The 19,744-nt window shown below is 53.2% G+C and overlaps 9 protein-coding genes across 9 annotated transcripts; 3 read left to right on the forward strand and 6 right to left on the reverse strand.

Annotated features, from left to right (window-relative positions):
* Positions 1–180: 180 nt before the first annotated feature.
* Positions 181–1,791, reverse strand: UMAG_02347 (uncharacterized protein; the record flags this gene model as incomplete). The annotated part of the gene is made up of 2 exons (XM_011390356.1): positions 181–1,497; positions 1,606–1,791. 2 exons carry the CDS (start codon positions 1,789–1,791, stop codon positions 181–183), a joined length of 1,503 nt encoding a protein of 500 aa, XP_011388658.1.
* A 1,542-nt stretch (positions 1,792–3,333) lies between these two features.
* On the reverse strand, positions 3,334–4,081 carry UMAG_10126 (uncharacterized protein; the record flags this gene model as incomplete). The annotated part of the gene is made up of 2 exons (XM_011390508.1): positions 3,334–3,748; positions 3,870–4,081. 2 exons carry the CDS (start codon positions 4,079–4,081, stop codon positions 3,334–3,336), a joined length of 627 nt encoding a protein of 208 aa, XP_011388810.1.
* Positions 4,082–4,696: 615 nt separating this feature from the next.
* UMAG_02350 (putative chaperonin containing TCP-1 complex subunit CCT6) lies at positions 4,697–6,400 on the forward strand (the record flags this gene model as incomplete). Its single annotated transcript, XM_011390357.1, has 1 exon — positions 4,697–6,400. One exon carries the CDS (start codon positions 4,697–4,699, stop codon positions 6,398–6,400), a length of 1,704 nt encoding a protein of 567 aa, XP_011388659.1.
* A 312-nt stretch (positions 6,401–6,712) lies between these two features.
* On the reverse strand, positions 6,713–8,200 carry UMAG_02351 (uncharacterized protein; the record flags this gene model as incomplete). Its single annotated transcript, XM_011390358.1, has 1 exon — positions 6,713–8,200. The coding sequence occupies one exon, from the start codon at positions 8,198–8,200 to the stop codon at positions 6,713–6,715; it is 1,488 nt and encodes a 495-aa protein (XP_011388660.1).
* Positions 8,201–9,831: 1,631 nt separating this feature from the next.
* On the reverse strand, positions 9,832–11,198 carry UMAG_10127 (60S ribosomal protein eL21; the record flags this gene model as incomplete). The annotated part of the gene is made up of 2 exons (XM_011390509.1): positions 9,832–10,308; positions 11,193–11,198. 2 exons carry the CDS (start codon positions 11,196–11,198, stop codon positions 9,832–9,834), a joined length of 483 nt encoding a protein of 160 aa, XP_011388811.1.
* A 1,724-nt stretch (positions 11,199–12,922) lies between these two features.
* Positions 12,923–13,507, forward strand: UMAG_02353 (40S ribosomal protein uS4; the record flags this gene model as incomplete). The annotated part of the gene is made up of 1 exon (XM_011390359.1): positions 12,923–13,507. The coding sequence occupies one exon, from the start codon at positions 12,923–12,925 to the stop codon at positions 13,505–13,507; it is 585 nt and encodes a 194-aa protein (XP_011388661.1).
* Positions 13,508–13,851: 344 nt separating this feature from the next.
* UMAG_02354 (uncharacterized protein) lies at positions 13,852–14,505 on the reverse strand (the record flags this gene model as incomplete). Its single annotated transcript, XM_011390360.1, has 1 exon — positions 13,852–14,505. The coding sequence occupies one exon, from the start codon at positions 14,503–14,505 to the stop codon at positions 13,852–13,854; it is 654 nt and encodes a 217-aa protein (XP_011388662.1).
* A 422-nt stretch (positions 14,506–14,927) lies between these two features.
* On the forward strand, positions 14,928–15,501 carry UMAG_10128 (Sm-like protein LSM7; the record flags this gene model as incomplete). Its single annotated transcript, XM_011390510.1, has 2 exons — positions 14,928–14,939; positions 15,070–15,501. The coding sequence occupies 2 exons, from the start codon at positions 14,928–14,930 to the stop codon at positions 15,499–15,501; spliced, it is 444 nt and encodes a 147-aa protein (XP_011388812.1).
* A 364-nt stretch (positions 15,502–15,865) lies between these two features.
* On the reverse strand, positions 15,866–19,252 carry UMAG_02356 (uncharacterized protein; the record flags this gene model as incomplete). Its single annotated transcript, XM_011390361.1, has 1 exon — positions 15,866–19,252. One exon carries the CDS (start codon positions 19,250–19,252, stop codon positions 15,866–15,868), a length of 3,387 nt encoding a protein of 1,128 aa, XP_011388663.1.
* Positions 19,253–19,744: the final 492 nt, after the last annotated feature.

Genomic DNA, 19,744 nt, shown 5'->3' on the forward strand with positions numbered 1-19,744 from the left:
GCACACGCAAAACCGCATCAAAAAGCATTTGCTGGCATGACAAAAGAGTTGCATAAGCGTGGGTTCGTTTCTACATTTCGTGTATTCGTGAGACGGTCAGCGACGTTGCTCTGACCGCAAAGGTTTTGAGAGTCGAAACGACGAGCTGGGCAAGACAAGTCGTCGAAAAGGGCTCTGCCTTCATTGCTGGTTGAAACTAACAGGCTTACCGGGCAGCCCATCACTCAAAAGCACAACCGCATACTTGCCACTGATCCTCCAACCGGGCTCCTCGGAATCCAACTTATTCGACACGTCGCCTGGCACACCCACCACAACGTCCGACTTGATGGTCCTCAACGAGGCCACGGGTGGAGCACCATCGTCGCTCGCCAGTGGGCCAATGGCCATGTCGAAAGGCGTGTCGCTTGGAGCTTGACAATCATAGGTGAGCTTGCGGTGGTTCAAATCACCCTTGAACATGACCAAATCGGATTCGGCGAGGTGCAAAAACAGATCGGGAGCTTCTTGCGAGATGGACCAGAAGGTGTAGCCGGTACACCAGAAGGGATGCTGTTCGTAGATCCACTGACCCTTTCGTTCGTACTCCTTCCAGCGGAGACCCATCTGTTTGAGCGACTGCACCTCGGCGTCCGAGGCTTGCGAAAAGAGTGAACCGTAGAGCATCGAGTTGAGCAACCAGTCCCAGTCCTTGCGCGTAACGTCCGAGACGAACCAAGCGAATCGTTTGCCGTGGAAATGGATCTCGTTGGCGATACCTGACTGGATGAGCCAGTCGGCGTAGACGCAGTCGCAGTACAGCTCGAATCCGGCATTGTCGAGGACAAAGTCGATTCGGCCTCCCTTCATATTGGAAACGAGCTTCCAGAGACGGTCGAGGTGGTTGCCGAGAATGTTCTTCTCGGTAGCGGCAAGGTGCTCACCACCGGTGGACTGAAGGTTTTTAATGTCCTCCTCGGTCATGTTGATGAGCAGCGAGAGATCGGTAGCGTTACCCCAGAGACACACCTGGGTAAGCTCGTGGAAGAGGAGCTCGCGAGCCTTGAGCTTCTGGTCTTCGGTAGCGCCCTCCTCGTAAGCAAAAGGCTCGGCAAAACGAGTTGAGAGCTCAAAGACGGCGGTGCCGGAGCGAGAGAAAGTGTCGCACTTCTGACGGAAAAAGACATCGTAATCTTTCCAGTACTTGGAGATGCTGAAGCACTCATGCAGGCGACGGTACTTGTACGCCTCGGCAAAGAGCCAGGGTGCGTTCATGAAATCTTTGCCGCGGAAGAATCTGGCAATCTCCTTGTTCCAGAGAGGAATGTCTCCCTCGCCGTCGTCAATGATGGGACGCAGCTTGGCGTTTTTCTGGAGGTCGTCCATGAGGACGTGCATGCGCTCGATGCACTTGGCGAGGTCGAGAATCTTTTCCTCTTCGTAGAGCTCGTTTAGCGTCTTGATGACATCGTCGACGGCTTTGCCCAGGATGGTAGGCAGACGTTTGCCCATGGTTTCCTGTTGTTGCACAACGGTCAGACAAAGAGAAACAGGTTAGCTTCTATTCGTTTTGCACCATAGTTTCAGGCGGATATCAGTATACCTCAGTGTGCTAGAGAGACTTACATGAGCGAACGAGAACTCGTGGTATCCACGGTACGCCGGCCAAGGCGGATTGTTGGGGTCAACACGCGAGGGAGTGCGCGCATATTGAGCTGCAGCGCCAAAGCCCTGCTTCTTGGGAGGAAGGTTGCCAAGGTTGAGCACCGTCCTGGCGGCGGGCTTGGCGGAAGGGTGATTACGGTCAGCCATGATTGCGAGTGGTCAACGCTGCTATAGTAAGTGGCAGCAATACGTGATCGAGCGCAGATGCGGATAGGGACGGGGAGGGTGATGGTGGAGAAGAAAGGTATCCAGTTAAGCTCAGAGAAGCTCCCGTTGGAAACAAAGGCAGATGCGAGGGCAAAAGGGCGAGGGATGGGGCACGGGACACTTCACAATCGCCAATGTACTGTATCGTTCAACAACAGGCTGGCCTCGGGCAGGCTAGCTTAGCCACATTCAGGGACAAGCAAAAGAGACAGAAAGCGGCAGCAGAACGACAGAAGATGGTTTTGCGAGGTGTGCTTGAATTGGGATGCACAGATGTATCATCAACGTTTCTGAGGGCCAGACATGTGCGCGAAATTCCGTGATTGGTGATTGTGGTGCCAAGGCCCTTGTATCGTCACTCGTCACTCGTCACTCGTCACTCGTCACTCGATGGGTTCAGCTTCGGAAGCGTCCGCGTCCGCGTCCGCGTGCTGTGATTCAGAGATTGTCTCTGATCAAGCCTGGCTTGGTCTCGACCAATCAAAGCCAACCGACAGTCGGTATCGCATCATGCACCAGCAAGGAGGCGTTGTGGGCCAAGATCCAGACGGCAAGATCGGAGCAAGCCAGGCTGGAGTTGGTCAAAACGTTCGTCGTTTGGTTCTGCACCCCCACAATTTTACCTGAGAATCGCTCAGATCTCTGCACCATCTATGTCCAGTCTTGTGCGCTTTCTTCCCAGCCGATTCACTATTATTGGCCTTCTACCTTAGTTTTCAGTGCAGTCACTTGTCGTGCAATCTACGCATTCGGTCGAGTAGCAGTATCCACGATCATCAAGGCATCTGGATCGAGAGAGACGAGTCTTGTACAGCAGGTCCATTTACCATTCTACGCCTGGTCGGAATTTGAACCAGTGCACGATGACTGATCAATCGCGTACAAAATAGGCTGTGTAGTCAAAGCACGGCCGCGTCATTCTGAATCACGAGCCGCCTCGCCTGGACCACAGTCTCTGACAACAAATCGTGAATTTTGCACGTCCCAATCGTGAATCGTGAATCGCGAATTAAAACTGATTTTCTCTTTGACCACGCGAGAGGCTTTCGGCTTGGCCCCTGAATCCTTTGCCCTCGGCTGGCCAAATTCGTGCCTTAACCCTTTAATATAATAGTTATAGGTAGATTAGCAATCTTTACAATTCCCCGATGAAGCCCGATTTCGACCGGCTATAGCATAGGTCCCACACTGTGGGATGATTCTTCCATGACCTTGACAGATGCTTTCAGATTCTTGTTCTCCTCGCCTTGCCCTCTGGCGTTTGCGAAATGTTCGATCGAGACTTACCCTGTCGTGCACCCTGCGTACGATTTTACATGCGTCCGATCAGGATCTGGTGTACAAGTACAGTTAGCTCAAGCCACCTCGAGAATAAAGCTAGACACTCAGACACAACCCTTTCCGTCGTCACATCGGCGCTCAGCATACTAGTCCGTTCGTCCATCAAGGCGGCATTGAGAATTGCAAAAGAAAACCCTTTTTCTAGATTGGCAAAAGCGATGTACCTCCACGCATCAGCATGCTCGCACCGTACCGCAACGTGGTAGTGCCTCCAGGGAAGTACGCCGCCAAGTAGGTCAGCAGCGCGCCCACTTGGACGATAGCAAACACCATCGTTGGCAGCATCTTGCGTGGACCTACGGCAAAGTAGATGGTAAGTGCCAGCGATGAAAAGTAGGCAATCGAAAAGGGAAGTCTCTCCTTGCTGCAAATGTGTTTGAGATGCGCCAGGGGCCCTGAGAGAACCGAGAAGCCGATCATAAACAGCATACTGCCGAGCGAAAACGCGAGCGCAAACTTTTGCGGTCGAAGAGCTAGAATGGGCGGCGAAAGAAAGATAAAGCTGAAGAAGAAGCACACCGCCGCACCAGCGATGCAGGCTAAGAAGCCTAGGAATCTGTAGTATCAACATTCAGTCAGGAGTCAGTGATTCAACGTCAGCAGTAGCACTGCGACAAATCATCGCAGGATGCCTCGACCGCCTTGGGCTTGGGCTTGAGCTTGGGCTCGCCACTCACCTCTCCCAGCGACTTAGGCTCAGGTACGCCTCTTCTTCATTCGTGCGTTCGTTCGACCGCAATGGTACGTAGCCAGAGATGCTATTGGTAATGGTCGACAGATAGCTTGTTGGTCCGGATGACGTGTTCTGTGGCCGTGAGTCGTCTGTTCTCCCTTGTGCCCATCGAAAGCCCGAAAGCTCAGAGCGGTAGTTGGATTCTGTTGACGCCATGGCCGTGTCTGTCAAAAAGCACCCTGTATTCCTTTTTCGATCTCTGCAGCTTAGAAACTGGAGGCCGGCACGGAAGCTTTGTGTGCTGTGCGTAAGAAGTGGACCAGGTGGCGTACGTCACGCGCTTCTATAATGGTGTCGCGCTAAGTCGGTTGGTGTCTGTCAGTGTTGGCGTTGAATTGGTGTTGCGGTGGAGGTAAAGAGCCGCGTGATTGCGGCGAGCCAGGCCTATTCACGATTATCGTGCGAATGAATACTTTGTACGAAGTCAAGTGTCAATTTTTGAGGCAAGAAGAAAGGCCCAAAGAAAAAGGTTCCTCGCGCTTCGAACGCCAAATGCTGTTGCAAAGCGCGCACTGCGCTCGATTTTTGGCCTGAGCCGCTTTGCTGCTGCCTGCTAAGACCAACACCAATCAATAATCGCGCACATACACCCTTCTCCACCACAACTTTCTTGCGGCTTGCAGAGGAGTTGACACTATCGCACCACCAATCTCATCACTGTCTTCTCGTCTCGGCTGATTTGAACTACCTTGTCATCAAGCCTCGATTCAACCGTAACGACGCAGCACAAGTCTCGGCTTTCGCACGCTTCCATCCGGCAACAACACGACAATGTCAGCCATCGAGCTCATCAACCCTAGAGCCGAGTCCGTTCGTCGGACTCAGGCTCTTCAAGTCAACACTGCCGGTGCCATCGGCCTCGCACAGGTGGTCCGATCCAATCTTGGTCCTCGCGGCACCATCAAGATGCTCGTCGATGGCTCGGGTAACCTCAAGATGACCAAGGACGGCAAGGTACTCCTCACCGAAATGCAGATCCAGAACCCGACCGCTGCCATGATCGCCCGAACCGCCGTCGCGCAGGATGAACAGTGTGGCGATGGCACCACCTCGGTCGTTCTTCTCGTCGGTGAGCTGCTCAAGCAGGCCGAGCGATACATTCAGGAAGGCGTCCACCCTCGTGTCATCAGCGAAGGCTTTGATGTAGCCAAGACGGGAGCACTCAAGTTTCTCGAAGAGTTCAAAAGGACCTCCGAGATGGACCGTGCTACACTGATCAAGGTCGCCACCACCTCTCTCTCCACCAAGCTGCACGCTAAACTGGCAACACAGCTCGCAGCCGACATTGTAGATGCAGTGCTCGCCATCAAGCCCTCCACCACCTCAACCATCGAAGCACCCGCGCCCACAGCAGACGGCAGCAGTGAGAGTGTCTCTGAGTGGAACATCAAGGATCCCATCGACTTGCACATGGTCGAGATCATGAAGATGCAGCACAAGACCGAGACAGATACTCAGCTCGTCCGCGGTCTCGTGCTCGATCATGGTGCGCGTCATGCCGACATGCCTAAGCGTGTCGAAAACGCTTACGTCCTCACTCTCAACGTTTCGCTCGAGTATGAAAAGACCGAGGTCAACTCCGGCTTCTTCTATTCTTCCGCAGAGCAGCGCGAAAAGCTCGTCGAGAGCGAGCGCCGATTTGTCGATGCCAAGCTGAAAAAGATTGTCGAGCTCAAACAGGCTGTTTGCGACGCACCTACCGAGGCAAGCAACGAGAAGAAGAAGAACTTTGTCATTTTCAATCAGAAGGGGATCGACCCCATGTCGCTCGACATTCTCGCCAAGAACGGTATTCTGGCGCTACGAAGGGCCAAGAGGAGAAACATGGAGCGCCTGCAACTCTGCTGTGGAGGTGTTGCGCAAAATTCGGTCGACGATCTCAGCCCCGATGTGCTTGGTTACGCAGGTCTCGTTTACGAGCACACGTTGGGCGAGGAGAAGTATACGTTTGTCGAGGAATGCAGGGACCCCAAGTCGGTGACCATCCTGATTAAGGGACCCAACGCACACACCATGTCGCAGATCCAGGACGCAGTTCGCGATGGTCTGCGCTCGGTCAAGAATGCCATCGAGGACACAACGCTGATCGCCGGTGGTGGAGCATTCGAGATCTCGGCATGCCAATACTTGACCACGGAGGTCAAGAAGTCAGCCAAGGGACGCGCCAAGTTGGGCGTACAGGCGTTTGCAGATGCCATGCTGGTGATTCCCAAGACTCTGGCCTCGAATTCGGGCTTCGATGTGCAGGACTGCCTGGTAGCTTTGCAAGATGAGGCGGCTGAGGGTAACGTGGTCGGGCTCGACGTCCAGACGGGCGAGCCGATGGACCCAATCAGCCAGGGAATCTGGGACAATTACCGTGTCAAGAGACATATGTTGCACAGCTCGGCCGTTATCGCTTCTAACTTGCTTAGCGTCGACGAGATCCTGCGTGCTGGAAGGAGCAGTCTGAAGAGCGAAGGCCCGATGGGTTAGTCGCACTAGGCTAACCAGGATGATTCATTCAAAGCACCTTAGGTCAGCACAGCGGGTCTCTGTCGAAATATCAATACTCAGTCTCGGCCCTTCTTCGCTGCCATAAACTTGGTGCAATGATAGGAGAGATTCTACGACACGCATTGTTCTGAGTGTGTCGAGGGTACAATCACGAATACAATATTGTGTTTTTGTATGCGCTTCTAACTTAACGGAGATTGAGGCAATGCGTGATGCTAAAACAGCTGATCATGTACGTTGGTGCTTGGCATCAGGCAAGTCACGTGCATCCACCCGTCTCTGGCCCCAGCTTCAAGCCGCCTTAGACGTGTCTTCGGGCTTGTGCAGATCGTCGAGATGGACCTCCAAGAACCCCTTGACCGCCTCGTAGGTGAGGAAGCTCGTACCGATGCTCGGTGCGACCTTCAACAAATTGGGCAGTAAGCCTCTGTACAATCCAGTGACGCCTTCGGCCTTGATGATATTCTGGATAGCATTGATGGCATTTTTATCTTTGTATCCCAGTTTCTCCTGGCTGTCCTTCATTCCGGCCACCTGCATTCTGCGTCTGAGGACGTCGAGGGGATATGTCAGGGTCTGGGAGATGCTTCCGGCCAGGGCACCGCAGGCGAGCTTGAGGAGTGCCGAAGGATCGCTTCCGTCCGCTGGCGAGATACGTTTTCGCGCTGCTTCGTAAAAGTAGAAGTTCAGCGCCACGTACGGCGCCACACCGACCGAAGTGGGAACGCAACCACGGTACAGCCCGCGAAGACCACCTTCTTCGCGATACACCTTGGTCGTCATGGCCCAAATCCCTGGAACAGCCTTCTGCCTCGCTGCGATCTGCGTACGCAAGACCTGCTCCGGCACTCTTTCGGCTACAGCCATCTTGGTAGACGCCGAGATAGCCTCGCTCTTGGCCTCGTTGTACATGTTGGCACTTGCAATGCTGATCCTCGATCGAACGAGATCTAACGGGTAGGTGCTGACGACACTCGCAATTCCGGCGATTGCTCCCGCGGTGAGTTTTCGCATGACATCCAATTCGTCGCTGCCCTCTTGTCGCAAATACGTCTTGCACATTTCGTACGTCGTAAACTGCACAGCAGAGTAAGGCGCAATGCGCAAACAGTTGATACCGTTGCCGCGCATAAAACCTGCAAATCCTTCTTCCTGCCACATCTTGACAAGGCCAGTCCAGACGCCGTTGTACGCTCGATTTTTCACGGCAGATCGACTTTTCGCCGTGGTCGAAGCGGCGCCGGAAGAAGACGATTGGGAAGATTGGGGTTGAACCTGCATGATGATCTTGAGCCTTTCCAAAGGCGAAACAACGGTTCGAGATGTAGCACCTGCTGCACCACCAGCGACAAAATAAGTGATCAGAAATGCGTGGTTCGTCGCCGGATGCGCGTGCGACCGCACATGTTGATTTGCATCTCTCTGTGATGACGACGAGCTCTCGACTTCCACGACATTGCCAGCTGGCGATGCGTTGAGCGCAGATTCTGTACGATGAAGCTGTTGATATGCTCTGACTCGGGCAATTTCGGTAGGTGTAAGCGGCGTCTCTGCTGCTGTTGCCGCTGCTTTTCCAGCTCGCAAAGTGGCCGCTGGACGTGTGCGCGATATTGGCAGCCGATCAGAGGCAGGCGTTGATGGAAACGTCGTTTCACTCGCAGGCGAGACAAGAGCAGTGGCAGATTCGAGGAAACTCTCGAGCGTCGATGCCGAAGTCGAAGCTTGACTCGAGCGCGTGAGCCCTGCCATGGGGCTCGTAGAGTCTGCTGCTGTCGTCATGATGTTTGGATGAACAAGGATGCTGCAGTGAGAACAAAGCAGAGAAAAAAGCTACTGTATCGATGCAAGCATAGCACGACCTGTCTTCGACACTTGATGCAAACGTTGCTGTTGATATGGATTTGCGTGATCCACAAGTCGACCGTGCTTGTGACAAGCAGGTGGATGCGGCAAGAGAACACGCGGTTGGTTGAGTCCGTGCACCGCGGTCTAAGCACTTGCTTGCAAGACAAGATCGGTGTACGTGGTAACGAAAAGAGATGCGGGACGATACCGCTTTTGTCTCGTGTCACAATGTTGTTCCTCGACTCAGATCAGACCGGCGTGACTCGCTCGGGAGTGACCGGCAGATTTTTGCGGCGTTAGCTGCGGTGTGCTGCCGTGGATTTTGGGCCTGTTTTCTTCTGACGTCTCTGCGCAGAAATCACGAATTGCTTTTCCCGATTGGAGAGAGAGAGAGAGAGAGAGAGAGACCGCTACTCTGTGTGCTTTTCGCTATTTGACCCGCAGCTGCACAAGGACTGAAGTGCAACGCAACAAGTCCCACGTCGCACGATCCGACGCAAAGCCTTTGAGCGAGGTCGAAAGCTACGAAACAAGGTCTGCCTAAATGAGTGCTTCAAATCTAGCTTGGAGCGTGATTCGAATGTCGTTTCAAAGCGGTCGCGAGGTTGCGATAGGGTGTGGTAGGACAGGAGCTTGCAGAACAACAAGGTCACCGCCATCTATATACTATCACAGGGCCGCAGGGCCGACCTTGCACTCAGCGGTCTTCACATAGCTAGCCGGATAGAAAATCCTTCACACGCCGGAGTCGCATCACGCACATCGATCTTGCACCACAGCGAACCGGAGCTTTCTACTCTGCTAGATAGCTAGCCAACTAACCAGCTAGTTAGCTCGCTCGATCGTGTGGGGCAGCCAGCTCTCGTGTCCTCCGACGAGCGTGAAATCTGTACATGATTCTCGGTACGTTCTGCGAATACACAGCGTCCGGATCAGAGCTGTTGAAAGCGTGGGGTCCATTTTCACTCCACTTTTCTGTTGCCGATCTGTTCCGAATGGTGAATCCAAATCACATCGCCGATTAATCGGCTTATTTCACCGATTGCCAGGACGTGCTTCTGATACTCAATCCGACCTTTACTCACGACTGCCTCGTCTGATGATATCGATGATGACAGGATGACTAGACGCTGACCCACATATGCAGCAGGTGAATCGCCATACTTACCTTTGGCAACAGTCGGTGCAACCTCGTCTTCTCATATGTCGATCACCATGACAGGCGGCTGTCTAACGTATCCAGCGTTACCCAGCTTGAGAATTCCAGCTTGCAGCTTGAACGGCTGCTTCAACCACCTTGCGTACATTCTCACAGTATCACACAGTCAAAGGACAACTTCGTGAGAAATGTTTGCTTTCGCATGTGTATTTCGTTCCTTGTGATATCAGGAAACTAGATGGTGGTCTTTCGACCAGGGTTTTTGGTGTGTTGTAAGTACAAATGATGCCGTTGCATCAGGACGATATGTGAAGAAAACAAGAGACCAGATGAAGAGAAAAATGGGAGGAATGTGCATATGCAGGCAGGCGAAGAAATGTGTTGGAGCGCAAATGAGACGACACCGTTAGATGTAGGTGTCGTAAGCCTGGGGAGCAAGGGTCTCGGGGGTGTTGTTCTTCATCGAGATGGTGTGGGCAGTGCGGGGGGCAGCGGGCAGACGCTTAAGCTGCACGTGCTCACCCTTGGCCTTGGCCTCCTTCTTGAGCTCAGCGTTGCGCTTGACACGCTGCAGGAAATCGTCTCGGCACTTGGAGTGCTTGACGTGCTCAATGCGGACGTTGACACGCTTCTCGATGTATCGGTTTCCGACCACCTTGTAGATGATCACACCAACAGCTCGTGGGGCGACGTTGAAGACTACACCAGTACGGCCGTGGTAGTACTTGTGGGGCATACCCTTTTGCTCGGCAGCGTTGGCCTTGATGTCGACAATGTCACCGGCGTGGAAGGGTCGGAGGTAGGTCGACAGCTTGATGGGACCATGCTGACGGAACTTCCTCGCGAAGAGGTGACGGGTGCGGGCCCTGTAACCGAAAGAGTGCTATTGTCGTTCGAGGCAATGGAAACAGACAGTAGAAGCATTCAATAGAATCACGGGAAGGTCAGCATGTTGTTGGAGACGATAGCATGGACGGTCATTGTCGACTACTGGCACGTCAATCCTGCAGTCGTCCAACGAAATGTATCGATAGCGGTTGCTGATTCAGAACAAGCAAAGTCTTATCTGGTGTTCCGCAAGCCAACAAGCTGAACTGCCTTTGATCCGTTATCAGGATCAAGCTGGCTGCGTCCATCCAAAGTATGACATTTGCAGTGAAAAAGTCAAGTGCTGAATGATCTGTTTTTCCTCCTTGTTGAAGTTTATGGTTGGCGTAGTGTCGAGGATGTCGTACCACGTACACATACGCGCTGATGAAGAATGTCAACGCTACTGTGTCGACTAAAGACCTTTCCATTGTTGTGATGTAGCTTGATCGATTGTTGGTCGGCTGATGACACCACCCACTGCAAATCCTGGCAAGAGAATCCTAGACGGTTCGCTGGCATGCAATCTTGGCGCGAGACTTCGCAGTGGAGAAGATGCTTTACAGCAGAAATAAGTGACCTGGGTCGGAGTTATTGGATGTCGATATGCTGTGCGGCTGCGATTGGTTCCCCCTTCAAAGAGACGACTTTAGATATTCTGCCACAATCCGTACCTAAGCTGTTGACGCCGAGTCATCACGAACACGTTGTAGGGCTGTCGCTTCCTCCTTCCTCCTGTTCGCTACATCTGGTCCTTGTCATAGCATGTCTCCTTCATCGTCACGATACTGTCTGCTGAATGTTGTTTTGCTTATTCGATGTTGTTTTAGTTGTATCCATGCTCCTGGTCGATGCAAAGATGTGACGTGATTATGTGGCCGGCGTTGCGTCAGAACTTACAGGCATTGTGAGTTAATGATCTCTTGAGGGGGTGATGGTGACGAGAAGGATGTTGATGATGGCCACCTCGTATCGCTTTGGACTGGCTTGGCTACGACTGGCTGGCAAATCGAACAATTTTGGCTGGTGACGGTTCTTTGGCTGGTAGCCTCTCTGCCTAACCTCAGACTTGAGCTGGCCAAGTGTCTGCGGGCCCGAAGACCAGCTCGCAGGTCGCACTCTGCACTCTCTGGTCCCTTTCGTGTACTGCGGGCTGCTAGCCAATTTTTCCCCATTTCGCAGACTTTGCTGATTCGAAACAGCTGTGCGGCTGTCTCAACATTTGTTCTCGCTGCTCAGGCTGTCGAGGGTCAAGGCTGTTTCCTTGCGAGAATGAAGGGATGGATTCTCCTGTTTCGATTAGAAATAATAATTACAAAAGAAAGCCGGCCGACCTAGTTCCTAATACAGTAAGTCACGTGTAGCTTTCGGATGACTACAAGCCCGAATTCAACGAGAAATTTGGCAAAAAAAAAAAAAAAATTGACCCTGCCTACAAGCGAAATTGACACAGGAGAGGCAAGACCCAGTAGAGTTCCTATGGGGCTCTGCGCTGTGTCCATTGGCTGATCAGCGCTGATGTTCGCGCACTCGAGGAAGCTGGAGGGCCAACAGCCACCCTATTCAAGAGCAGAGTGCATCGTAGAAGCACCGAAGCCTGCCAGCCCCCAATTGAAAGGACAGAGAGCAGAACAGAGGTCATTCTAGTTGACGGACTTGTCCCGGTGACACTTCTACCTTCCAGTCTCTCACCATACTCATCAAGGTAAGTCGCACCGGACCCTTTGCGTTCGTGTGCTCGAGAACATGCTCATGGTGGCCTCGATCTTGACATCCAACAACCCCCGCCAGCAATGGCGGCAACTGCATCGACGATGGCTGGCAAGATAGAGAACGGAAGATTTGCGACACGATGATGGACATTCGTTAGCAAAGGATATAAGGCAGCATATTAGCAATAGTATTAGCGGCATCGACTACGCATCTATACCCTGCACTTTCTTCACACCATCAGATGCATTCGATATACGAACCATCGCGATGCCATCAACCGAGCAGCATTGTTATCTCGATGCTTTGTGTGGAAGGGGTTGCTTCGCCAAGTCTTAACAACAACATTGTCATCGCCGCACCAGCTCTTCGCCTACACTAGCTAGCGGGTTCGCATGTTTCAGCATTCCGAGCGAGACGTGCAAAGGAGCATCAGTCTCACCCCATGCCAGCTCCGAGAATCTCTCGACAATCCTTCCACCATGACCCTGCTTGCTCGCAAAATGCCTAGCGTTCGCCTCCGTAGCAACGTCTCTGTTCCTCCAGCTGGCAGAATGCGGCCGTATTCTACAACAAGAGTCTGTGCCTCGGGAGCGGTCTTGGTGCTCAGCAATAAGGTCTCAGCGCCATGTTGCTGGCACTGCCGTTTGTCTGGGATGAGGACGCTAGAATACGGGCTTAGCCTGTCTCTTCAGCGCTGGACCATTGCGTCGTCATCGTATACTTTTCTCTACTCCGTCGTGCAGTCCGACACCAAGGGTGACTTGATCGAGGCAACCTAGCATTTCAAGAGCTTTGACCCTCGCATGCACAAACAGGCATAAACAAACCAGTGTTGGGTCAGCGTTTACTGACCTCCTCTGTTGCCCGCCCTTGATCATCTGACACCTTCTAACTTTCTACCTCGTACCTTAGACAAGATGCCTCGTGCTCCTCGCAAGCAGTCCAAGACCGCCAAGGTTCCCCGACGACCTTTCGAGTCGGCCCGTCTCGACAGTGAGCTCAAGCTCGCTGGTGAGTACGGTCTCCGCAACAAGCGTGAGATCTGGCGCATTGCCCTCACGCTCTCCAAGATCCGACGTGCTGCTCGTGAGCTGCTCAAGCTCGACGAGAAGGACCCCAAGCGTCTTTTCGAGGGTAACGCCATCATCCGTCGTCTGGTGCGCATTGGTGTGCTCGATGAGACGCGCATGCGTCTCGATTATGTGCTCGCGCTCAAGATCGAGGACTTCTTGGAGCGACGTCTCCAGACCCAGGTGTTCAAGTCCGGTCTTGCCAAGTCGATCCACCACGCGCGTGTTCTGATTGTCCAGCGCCACATTCGCGTCGGCAAGCAGATCGTCAACGTACCCTCGTTTGTCGTTCGTCTTGACTCGCAGAAGCACATTGACTTTGCGCTCACCTCGCCCTACGGTGGTGCTCGTGCCGGTCGTGTTAAGCGCAAGCGTGCTCGTGCTGCCGCCGAGGCCGCTGGTGGTGACGACGCCGAGGAGGACGAGGAGTAAATGCTCTTCTAATCCCCGCCATATTATCCACACTCGTCATGCATACACACATCACTTTTCACAGGTTCGTCTTCTCTCGCTAGCACATGGCTAGTCTTGCCTTTCAGCCATTGCTCGGTGATGGACAGATGGTCATCATGCACATCAATCTTGTATTTTTCTTCACACCCATCAGACACGCGCCCTTAGCTGGGTCGTGTCGCCACACCCCCAAAAAGAAAGGCAACTCTCATCAGGTTCTTGCTTCGCATACCTCGGACCGCGTGTGCACAATTCTGTGATACACAATATGAGATGCTCAAAGTTTGGTTGATGGTCGTGATAGTATGGACACCAATATGCGGCTAGTGTTGTAATTCCAAGCTCTCTGCGTATACTTCCTGGATGAGTTGAGCTATGTCTGATCTGATTTCGTCGATTGTAGCGTCGAATTGGGAGATTTTGACCTTGACGTCAGCTTGCTGTAGATCGTCGGCTCGATCGACTTGCTGAGTGGATGGCTTGAAGGTTGTTTTGCGCAATTGATCCCTTTGGACCACATTCCTCAACAATGCATTCTCTTTTGCCTGGATTTGGTCGACCAGGTTCGCGAGCTCGGGTGAGCTTGAATGTGCGAGTTCGGTTTGGATTGTTCTGAGCCTATGGCCGCATTCGATGAGAGCTTGCGTGGTGATCTGAAGGATCTGCGCGAGCAGATCCTCGGATAGGGGGAGCGTGGTACTGCTGCACCCGGCACAGCCACGGCCGCTGCTAAAATCGGTCTCCGACGCAGTAGCTAAAGGTACGTTGTTCTGAGATCCGTTGATCGGGGCGGCATGTACAGCGGTGGATGGGCGCAGAAACGTCTCAAAAGCGTCGTCGTATTCGTGCCATACAGAGATCCGTCGCTCTTGCACTTCCTTGACCGCTCGTAGGAGCTCGAGGGGTGTCGATGAGGTGGAAGCGTCGCCGTGGGAGGTATGTGACAATGTGCCGTCGGGCAAGATCGGTTCTGGCATGGCTTGGACTGCAATCTAAGCGTTGCTTCTGGCTGGATCGTCCGAGCGGTGTGAGGCGCAGATGAGTGGCAGTCTAGGAGACAAGTGCCGGTCCAGGTGCACGAAGCTTGTCCAAGCATGCACGATGAGCAGCTGTCAACTGCGACATGATTATGTAAGCATGAGAAATTGGGCGCGTGTCGAGCCACGATTGAGTGGAGTTGGAGCGCGAACCGCCTCGCTCCTTTGAACATGTTCTCAAGATGGGCTGTTTCTTCAAGCTTGCTGTCTGTCGACCTCTTGGCGTCTCAAAATCTGATTGCTTGCGACGCACGAAACGCATTCCTCTACGACGTCTGTACTCTCTGCAGTATCGCTCGATCTAGCCCAGGCTCGAACGCGCATACACCACGCCAGCTGCTCCTCCAAGCACACAAGTAGCCATGTCGGAAAGAGTAGGTTTCGAATCGTTTGATGTAGTCCAAGTAGATGGCCATGTCGCTGATTGTCTTTCGCTTGGTACTCGCTCTTGCTTTTGCTTTTTCTTTTCTTCTTGGACGATGTGCGAAACCGCCACTGTTACAGGGTCGTGGTGGACGAGGCGGCAACTTCTCCGGATCTTCGCATCGGGGCGGTGGCTCGGCTCGCGGCAACTCTTCCCGTGGAGGCTCTTCTCGTGGCGCATCTCGCGGTGGCGCCCACAACTCGGCTTCCTCCTCTGCACCTTCAGAACGACCCAAGAAAGAAGCCATCCTCGATCTATCCAAGTACATGGACCAGAAGATCCGCGTCAAGTTCGCCGGAGGCCGCGAAGTGTTCGGCACGCTCAAAGGTTTTGATCAACTGATGAATCTCGTCATGGACGAAGTGACCGAGTCCGTGCGCGACGAAGAAGGCAATGTGACGGACAAGACGAGGAATCTGGGCCTCGTGGTGTTGAGGGGTACCGCGCTGACGGTTATCAATCCAGCGGATGGGTTTGAAAGCATCGAAAATCCGTTCGCTCAGGCAGAGTAAGCACAAACGGAGCATCAGACGCTTTCAGATTCACGCTTGTTCAAGACATGAGAGGGCGATGTACGTATTTGCTGGCTCTTAAAATATGGAAGGCCAATAGAAAATGGCAACTTGTACTTGTATCCCTTCCCGTCGGTAGCGGCGTGATAGTGTGGTGCAGGATGTCTCGATAGATCCGACTGATGCTGGGACGATGTGATAGAAGCACAAGACCGGCAGCAACGACGTCAAAATACTCTCAGTCCGTTGCACAGTTGATGCAGTCACGCGCCGTCCACATCATACGCCAGAAGCAAAGCACTTAGAATATGATCGCTCATCTAAACAATCCTTCAAGGCTGTCTTGAAGGCTGACAGGCATCGTTTACACTTTAACCCTCAGCTTGTCCCAAGCTTTTGCTGGCAAGTTGTAGCCATCTCTCGACTCGCCCGACATGACGTGGCTCACCTTGAGCTCCAAACTCTTCCTTGGGTCCCAATCCCAATCTGAATCCTCCTCGTCCAGATTCCACACACTCACGCCCACCTCGTTGTTCCCTCGAAGATGCAAGATGCCGTCATGCACCGGGAACTCGGTCTGTGGGCCCAGATGGTTGATGTACTTGCCCATCTGCCAGCCGTTGACGTAAAGTTGAGCGCGGAATTTCTTGCCGTCTAGGTGGCTGAAGCTGAATGTCAGGCCCAAGTCTGTGTTGCGAGGTAGGTCGAGGTCGAAGGCAGTTCTGTAAAAGATGACTCTGCCTCTGGGTTTGTTGGAAAGCGTAGACCAGTGCGAGACGTCGTATCCGGGGAGGTGCCAGCCTCGCACCTCGGCATGCAGACCACCTTCGTTCAACGATCTTCGAACAGCGTCCGGGGCAGATTCGCCTTGATAATTACCCTGCACTTTCCACTTGACCTCCGGTTCGGTACGATTCGCGTTGCGCAGCGACGGGAAGTTGAAAGCGACGATCCCGCGTGGAAGTTTGACCGCTTCCAACTTGCGGCTTGCATCGTCTCGGAACCCGATCGGCAATTGTCCAGCTTCCATTTCAATCCCCATATGGTCCTGTAGCACCGTCACCACGTTGTTCCTATTCACCAAAAGTGCTCGCTGTGGAATCGTGAAAGTGGACGCAGAAGCCGATTTCTCGCGATCCGCTTCAACGCTTCCGAGATAGACGCCGTTGAGCCACGCACTGAAAGCGGACGATCGGCCACCCTCGACTTTGATATACACATCCGAAGGCGCGCAATGCGATGAGATACCAAAGTGACCGCGCCAGACGATGTTGTTCGCGTGCAACCCGTACTGTGAAGCGAAAAGGATGAAACCTTGCGTGTCGAGGGATGGATCGTGGGCGTATGGATTGAATGAGTCGGTTTGGTTTGCGTCAATCCAAGTAATATCGTCGAAATCTGCGTGCGCTTCAGGGATCGAATCCTTCCATCTCCAGTCGAGCTTGGATAAGTTGGTAGGTGTCCACTCAAGCGCGGCTTTAGGCGGTCCAGGGAGGGCCAAGGAGTAAAACCAGTCATTGTCACCTTGTGGCGTTGCTTTGACTTGTTGGCCGTTCCAATAGATGTTTGTGAGCCCGGGTAAGGCCATCAAAGCTGCATCGGTGTCCGAGGATACCGATCCCCAAAGATGGAGCGTGTCGAGCGGCCGGGCGGTGGTCGTGTACGTGGCGTTGCGGAAAAGATCCACTTTGAGCAGTATGACGCTGTCTTCTGAAAGACCGAAGAAACTACTGATTACGTTGTTCTGTTTGGCGATACGCGGCACAGCCAAGCGACCAGAGCCTCGCTCGACCCTTGCAGGAGCAGAAAAGTCTCGTCGGGTAAGCAAGGTAGGCGTGAACTGGAGCACGATCCAGATACCTTCGACAGTCTTGTACACCATGTAGCGCTGCTCCGATTCGCCAATGTTAGAGGCTGGAATCGAACCCCTGACGTAGGTGGGATCCGCTTGGATGTCGGAATGCATACGTTGCACCAATGACCATTCCTCGCTCTGTACTTTCTGCAGAGTCGCATCGCGGCTGTTGAAAGTCAACATCTGCATGCCCACAAAACGGTTGCCCGGCTCTTGAAAAGTGAGCGAGTATTCGATCAACTGATTTGGCGCATAGTCCAGAGACACAAGGACGTAGTTGGCAAAGGAAGCGACGCGATAGACATTGACTGTGCTAAAGCGCAACAGAAGACCGCCTGGCAACTTGTGGTCGACAGGAATGATGTGGCTATCTCGACCGTTGAGATAGTTGTTACCAATCCATTCGCTGTCCGAGTTCCGCCTGTCGCCCACCAAGATGGTCTCTCCCATCGACTCAATCTCGAGTGCAAAGCGGATTCTCCTTGATTCGGTTGTGTTGTCGTATCTGACGACGTAGAATCTGCTCTTGGTCTCGGGGTTTTCAAGCACCGTGGTCCGGAGGATGGCTGCATCGACCGTCTTATTCGCGCCCAAGTCGTATGCTTGTGAGACGTTGAAGCCAGGCTTGTCAAATATCTGTTCGGTCATGGCAAGGTCGGGAAAAGCCGAAACAAAGTTGCCCAGCCTCTTGAGCTCGGTATACTTGTCTGTCGTTTGTCTGTGCTCGTTGAGTGCAGCCCCGTAGTCGTACGATGTGTAGACGTCCGGTTCGGCTAGACCGCCCCAATTAGTTCCGCCGTATACCATGTAGAGGGACAGGAGCGTCACTCGCTGTGCTATCAGAGCTTGGTTGGCCACTCGGGTAAAGCTGGCATTTGTCATGCGTCCACATGCTTGGTAGCCGGGACCACCATAAGGATCGTACGATCCACCCTGAAACTCAGGGATATAGAAGGGCTGTTCTGGATTTGTGTCCATGTGGTACTGCAAATAATCATCGCGAAACGGAACCCACGTGGTGGGATGCGAGCAGTCGAAGCGTTGTGGATACGAGTCAAGCCCGTACAAATCGACGAGGTCGACAAAGTTGTTGTCGCGGCCCGGGTCGTTGTACGTGATGGGCACAGAAATGCCATTGCTCTTGAGCCTAGCAACGAGCTCTTTCATGTATGCGCGCTCTGCATCGCCAGTCTTGTACTCATTATCTGCCTGGACGAGGATAACGCTTCCACCTGCAAGACGTTCTGATTTGGACGAGTCATGAACGAGCTGATGCTTGACCACGACACGAGAGATGGCATCGATGTACGGCTTCCACGCATTTTGCCAGGCCGTATCGTTGGTGCGCAGCACTGCGTCGATGTTGACAGTCCAGGGTGCCATGCCGCCCACAGTGGTCTCGGCGTTGATGTAAGGTCCGGGTCGCAAAATCACAAACAACCCTACCTGCTTTGCTACAGTCAAGAAGTAGTCCAGATCATTGACACCGGTCAGGTCGATGGATGCGGCCTCTGGAGTGGGTTGGATGAGACCCCAATGTGTGTAGATTGATACGGTGTTGAAGCCAGCCGCTCGGATTTTTTGCAAGACATCACGCCATAGGCTCGGCACGGGTAGGCGCCACGGATGAAATTCGGCTGCGAGAACAAACAGACGCTGCTGACCACCGGCGAGTGCCAGGCTGTATTTGTCAAAGACAACGGCAGAGTTGGAGCTGTTTCGAGGCAGAGTCCATTTTCTACTCGGATACGTCACCGGCTCGGCTGCCCATGCCAAGCCGATACGCTGCTCGATAGCTTCAATGGAGAAAGGTGCCTGTGCGGCACGTGCCACGTGCAAGAGCGACGCAAGCGCAGCGGCTATGCAGCCAAATAAAGCTGCAGCAGCTGGCCTCATGGCGAAGATGTGCTCGAGCGGTCAACGATTCGGACGTCGACGAGAACGAGCATGGGGTGTGGAACAAACTAGCCCAACGTATCGCATAGTCGCGAGAGCGGCGTGAACCGTGCGTCATGTGGAGAAAAGAAGCTAAGGCTTGTCCAAAAACGAGTCGCAGGGTTTTGGTTGCGTGTTGCACACACACACACCCTTCGTGATTCGTGATTCGTGATTCGTGTTCATGATTTCGGATTTGTAACTTTTCCTCTCATTCCATCTGCCAACTCTTTGTGGTCTGAGGTATGAGCCGCGATCCGTCCGGGTTTTCCTTTGAAGGGCTTGCAGACTAGCTTCACGATTGTGATTCATGATGTGAACTAGTTGCATGTGCAGTATCAGGTTCAAGATGTAGGCTAGAAGCTTTCTGCAGTGATGGGGGATGCACTTGGATATTCCAAGAGTGACGAAGGACTGCGCGTTGCTCTCTTGTACAATACAACTACGCCAGGT

This window comes from Mycosarcoma maydis, chromosome 5 (assembly GCF_000328475.2).
Source record: "Mycosarcoma maydis chromosome 5, whole genome shotgun sequence".
Lineage (NCBI taxonomy): Eukaryota > Fungi > Basidiomycota > Ustilaginomycetes > Ustilaginales > Mycosarcoma > Mycosarcoma maydis.